At 38.0% G+C, this 6,000-nt stretch overlaps 1 protein-coding gene across 1 annotated transcript in view; it reads left to right on the forward strand.

The window, feature by feature from the left end:
* Window positions 1-2,668, forward strand: part of LOC134754175 (uncharacterized) — an 84,281-nt gene extending 81,613 nt beyond the window's left edge. Inside the window, exons 16-20 of the mRNA XM_063690305.1 lie at window positions 508-948; window positions 1,068-1,226; window positions 1,561-1,950; window positions 2,130-2,276; window positions 2,400-2,668. Of these exons, the coding sequence (XP_063546375.1) occupies window positions 508-948; window positions 1,068-1,226; window positions 1,561-1,950; window positions 2,130-2,276; window positions 2,400-2,638 (1,376 nt within the window). The 3' untranslated portion in view covers window positions 2,639-2,668. The remainder of the gene's footprint in view (window positions 1-507; window positions 949-1,067; window positions 1,227-1,560; window positions 1,951-2,129; window positions 2,277-2,399) is intronic.
* The last annotated feature ends 3,332 nt before the right edge of the window (window positions 2,669-6,000 follow it).

Below are 6,000 nucleotides of genomic sequence, written 5' to 3' on the forward strand. Positions count from 1 at the left end.
CGCCTACGAGTGTCCTACGAAGCCTTAATATGACCTCAAGGTACGGACGGATGACGTGCCAAAACAACAAATAGCGCAAATCTTGACCTGTTATGAGGGTTCATAAATATTTACTTAGCCGTCGCCCACAGCCGCTATTCGCACCCATATTTATTTACATATCAAATCGAACCCCTCGCTGTCGCCTTCTAGCCCGCCATTTTAACTTTTCTTCCCTAATGTGCTGTTGTTTGCCAACCACTTGTAACCTTATACGTTTATTCAAACGTTAATAAGATTGCTTTCGTCACTTCCGAGGGCTGTTAGTGGCGACAAGCAATTATCCCTTTTAATTGATTTGATTCGTAAAAGCCTGCCGTTGTTTAACGCAAACCGTTTTGTGTTATATTTTAGTAGGAGAGTAATTGAGAATGCAAGCTGAACAACAAAACCTAATAAACATATTACTTACAACTCTTCTAGCTGTAACATACAGATGTACTAAGACACCATTTTTTTATGTAACAGCTGTGCAGCACGAGCGCGCGCCTCGGCCGGTCGCCACCCAACACCAGCTGACCTTACATAAGCTAGGATACAACTTTGGTCGCCAGACGAACTTCTTTCCCCCTTCCACCCCCCTAACTCTCGCTTCCTTACCGCAACTGAACACTTATAGCAGCGTTACCCCTGCGCCGCCCGACCTTGCCATGTCCACTTCGTTTTTAGACACATCCTTTCAAGATTTCTCAAGACTTCCTGAAGCGATTCCGTCCGAACGTCCGCAGTTAAGTCCGTTCTTTAGCACTCAACCCAGCTCACTGAGCTCTTTAAATCCGTTCAAAATTCCGCTTTTCCCGAGTCACTTGCATTACCCTATCCCGCATAGTGGATATTTCCCTGCAAACATATTCTATCCTCCGGTAATCTCAACTGAGAGATCGATGACGCCTCTGGGATCTACCAATAGTAAGTGTACCGAACGTTACTTACCTAAATTATAATTATCTATTCACATAAATCTCACGACCTTCATTGATATGGACGACTAGGTAGTTTTAAACCTCGTATTTTATGTTTTTTTACAGACCATGAGCTTAATTCTCCTAAAATTAAAACATCATTATCGAATCCAACTTCAGAAAAGCCGGACTCGCAACTACCGGACAAAATCAAGGAAGATGAAGTCTCGAGTTCGGAGGAAGCATTTAAATCAAATCGGTTCTTGGCTAATGTCGACAAGGAAGGTAGATAATTGTAACACATCATGTTTTTCTAATTCAGTTTTTTCAATTAGATTCATTATTTAACCCAAATTGCCTATGCCTGTGAGCCTATGAGATGCTTACTTACACTTTTTATTTCCCTACACTTTGTACTGTAAAATGCAATGCGAATGGGATATGGGATCCCATAATATACCTACGCTCTGCGAATTACTTAATAAATAGGTATACACATACTTATGTATAAATAAGGTATGCGTTAAGTGCGTGTCTTTGTATAGCTAACTATATTATCATATTAGATAAACACTATTTGTCTATACTATTTAGATATCTATCTATCTATCTATCCTAGATACCAGGAACCCGGCCCCATGCTCCCCGAACAACTGCGAGCCTCCGGTTATTCACGTCGTATCAAAATTAGGAGAAACCCGCGTGCACCTAGACTCCACTAGAGCAGAGAACATTTCAGTGGAATGTATTATAAAAGAACAAGAGAAGTATGCACGGCAAGAGAGTAAAGTTAGGAAGTCGAGGATACACTTCGATAGTAGCCTAACTTTGTCAGGAGAACAGATCCACGATCCGGCGGCGAAGCTGCTTGTGGCCTCAATCAAATGGCTGCATGGAGTGCCATCGTTTACGCAACTTAACACTTCGGAGCAAATTCCTCTATTACACCATAATTGGCGAGAACTCTTTCTTATCGCAGCTGCACAATACTCCTACTACTTCGACGAAGGTATGAGACATACCTAATAGCACTGTAGTATTTTATCCATCCTAGTTCTCTTTAGACAGGTATAAACCCCTTTTGATGAGTGTTCAGCGACTTCTTGGAGTTCAAATTCAGTCCAAGTTCGCCTTACATTACAACATAAAATAAAGGAGACTGCTACTTACCTACACTCTTTTTTGCAGAAGATATGCATTTATCAACGGCTACAAGAACGGCTAACCCTAAAGCAGAGTTGAAAAAACTAACAGCCCTTATAAAAAGAATAGCGCAGTGCAGATTAGATAAATCAGAATACGACTGGTTAAAATCAGCGCTGCTATACAGAAATGGTGAGTATATATATAGTATAACCAATTTATATTAGGCATTATCTCACGCCTTAACGCTCACTTAAATGCCAATTGACAACTGATGCTATGGATTGGATGGATTGAATGCAGAAATGTTTTCAGATTGCTTCGAGGGCCCCACCTCGTCACAGCTCGAGCTTCTGCAAGACCACACGTTGATGCTACTGCAAGGCCACTGCTCCAGGAAGGACTCGGCCCGTTTCGGCCGCCTGATGCTGCTGCTACCCACCATATGTTGCCTGTCCAACCACGGCTTACTTGAAGACCTACTCTTCCCTGACACGTCCACTGACGCTATTCACTCTACTCTCACTCGTATTCTCATGTACACATCAATATAAAAGTGGTATTTGGCATGCAACCATTTTGATTTACTGTAAATAACTACCTATTGGTGTTCGCTATAGTTTTCACTTAATGTCTTTCTTAAGCTCAATTTGTACGATTTTTTTCATATTTTTGTACCTATGGTTCAAAAGTTAGATGCGATGTTTATTTTGATTTACATATTTTCGCAATCAAAGGGTAATTTTGTAAATATATTAGTAGGTATGAAAAAGACCTTAAAAGTAAGTATTGACACACAGATTCAATTGAAACTGATTCACTGTTTTTTGAATTTAGGTAAATAAGTCTACTGGCTGAGTAAACCTTCTCTTGCTAAGTAAATGCTTGTAATTTCATCTGTCCAATTTCTTGGTTCAGTGTGCATTGTGTCTCACTCTCCCACTAAGCAACATGTGAGACGCAAATACACATTGGACAAAGGATATTGGACAGATGGAATACCAGCCTAAGTAAAAACTCCCGTAGTCTACTTAACCCGTGGAGCGGCCTACTCTACTATCATGTCACGTGAGATAGTAGTTAGTATAGGAGTTCCATACTAATACTGTGCTGTGATACTGGGACGCTTCACGGGTTAATTGATTAAGTTTTTTACAGCCAGAAACGTGAAATAAATAAGTTAAGGTCTCTAAAAGAGACAGTTGCCTAGGTATTGCGTGGTAATATAAATAAACAAAATATGTATATATTTTGATACGCTACTGCGCACGTGCAGTTGGGCTTTCGTTTATAAACAAAATAAAAAACAAACATGAGTGTAAATAGCATTTAGATAAACATAACTAGGGTTAGAGACTGCTTTTATATTTATTTTGCAGTAAGTACCTATGCTCAATCGAAATGCGTGATCTTTTTTTTCTAGTTAATATTCAAAAAACTTATTCAACTTAAGTAGGTATGTAATACATAAGGACTACTTATTACTTCAATAAATTTATTAAATCATTAGTATCATTACACTAAATCATACTTTACTAATTTAACAATCAAGAACCTACAATTATTATATCTGTCAAATTTAATCGTACTTATGTTTATTATGAAAATGGTAATAGGCACCTAACCTAACCTAGGCACTTATACAATAGTTTAGTTACCCACTTGTTGCTCTGAAGTATCTAAGTACCTATACTCTTCAAGTGCTATAAAATTAATTAGTAGGTATGTTTTTATTATTACCTACTCATTTAGTTTCACTGCGTATATTTGTTATATGTATAAGTGCTTCAAATTCCGATTCAGTTGAAATTTGGAGTACATACTTACTGCCTTAATTCTCAAGACAATATGCAATTATAATATTATTATGCTAACAAGTATCTGATCTGATGATGCAGTGATGACATGAAATGAGAAGAAGTAGGTACAGTCAGCAAGAAAAGTGTCAAAAATTTTTTTTGCCAGTATCTACCTAACTTACTAGTTTTAATCATTAGATCATCACAATAGTAAAAAGTACAAGACCAAGATTGGTATTGTAGCTCGATCTGAAATTGTATGTTTATAATATGGATTCACGGTGTCCACAACCACATATCGCCAACAAACTGCTCCGCACTTTGGCGAAACATCGTATTATGTTACGCATATTATATTTTTCCATGTTATTATCAATAAAATAAACATACCTAGTCAAAGTGAGTACCACTTTTTAGGGTTCCGTATCAGTTAACTAGGAACCCTTAAGGTAAGGACAAACTGAGCTCACGTACGCAACGTATGCATTGCCTTATGAAATCTGGAACCTGAAATTTGTATGCTTTATACGCAACGCATGACAAGTATGTTTCTAAGCATACAAATTTCAGGGTCCAGATTTCATAATGCAATGCATACGTTGCGTTGCGTGGGTTCAGTTTGTCCCTAGCTTTATAGTTTCGCCATGCCCGTCTGTCTGTCTGTCCGTCCGCGGCTTTGCTCTGTGATCGTTAGTGCTAGAAAGCTGAAATTTGGCATGGATACCTATAGTATAATTCAGTGACGCCGACAGTCGTAAAATAAAAAGTACAAAAAGTATTTTATTTTAGGGTGGCTCCCCTACACGAAAAGTGGGGATGATTTTTTTTTTCGCTTCAACCCTAGGTATAGTATGGGGTGTCGTTGTATAAGTCTTTCAAAACGAATATGAGTCTTCAAGAACCATTTTTTGTTAAAAATAATATTTTCGGAAATGATAACTGAAAGAAAAAAAATATTGTGTCACCCCCTCTAACTTTTTTGGATTTGTAAAGTAACATACTTAGGGCCTGCCCGCACGCCACAAATGTTGACGCATCGTGTTGACTGAGCAGTGTGGATAGATAAACCGGGTGGATATATACAAAACTAAAATTAACCATAACTTTTTTATTGCACTAAACATTTTCACATGTATTGAAATTATCGTCCTTGTCACCCAAAAACTTATTTTTTAAACATACAGTGTTCAAATTACGTCTGTAACCATTTACAACAGGTAAAACGATTAGACCCACAATCAGCCAGGTAATCATTTCGTAAACACCAAGCGTCATCGCGAAAAAAAGATAACCTTTTTGCATAGCTATTAGCCCTATTATACATATCAGAACAACATCGAAAAATAAATATGTTATTATAAACCATTGATACATCAAAACGAGTGTTTCAAAAGGAAAGATAAAAGAAGCAAATAGCAATACATGCATAAGTAGGCATACAATTCCTAGAGCTTTAAAAATATAAACAATTACCATAGCTGTATGCTCAGGCACGCCGTACATTGCCAGGTAGCCGGATCCATCCGAGCATAATAGCGTATAGCAGATACAAGGTATAACCCCCAGAATGGAAATTATGAACGCGCCGATCCGAGGACTCAAGCAAAAACAAAAGGTGTTGGCGGTGAGGCATCTGTCCAATACACTTTCCATCGTGTTGGAGAAAATATCCTGAAAATAAACTTCCTGGTCTTAATATGTATAGTGCAACGGTGTTTGTGCTGGTTAAACGTGTATCGGAGCATAGCATTGACTAGGAAATTGAACCAGATTTATTTAACTCCTAAGTAAATTTAATTCGTTAATTCCTGAAAATTCGATTATAGTTATTTACGATACAAGTGCGGAAAAGAGGAATTTCGAAACGAGTGGCGATAAATTAAAACACGACCGCAGGGAGTGTTTTAAATCGACACGAGTTGCGAATTACCTATTCGCACGTGTATCGTACGTTTTACAGTACATATGGCCCTTTAAACTTTCGACATATGCACGAAAAGTGCTCTTTTACGCACTAGTGCGAGAAAGTAGCACTATATGTACTGTAATAGTTATTTTCGATACAAGCGCGGAAAAGAGGAAATTCGAAACGAGTGGCGATAAATTAAAACACGACC

Source organism: Cydia strobilella, chromosome Z (assembly GCF_947568885.1).
Source record: "Cydia strobilella chromosome Z, ilCydStro3.1, whole genome shotgun sequence".
NCBI lineage: Eukaryota > Metazoa > Arthropoda > Insecta > Lepidoptera > Tortricidae > Cydia > Cydia strobilella.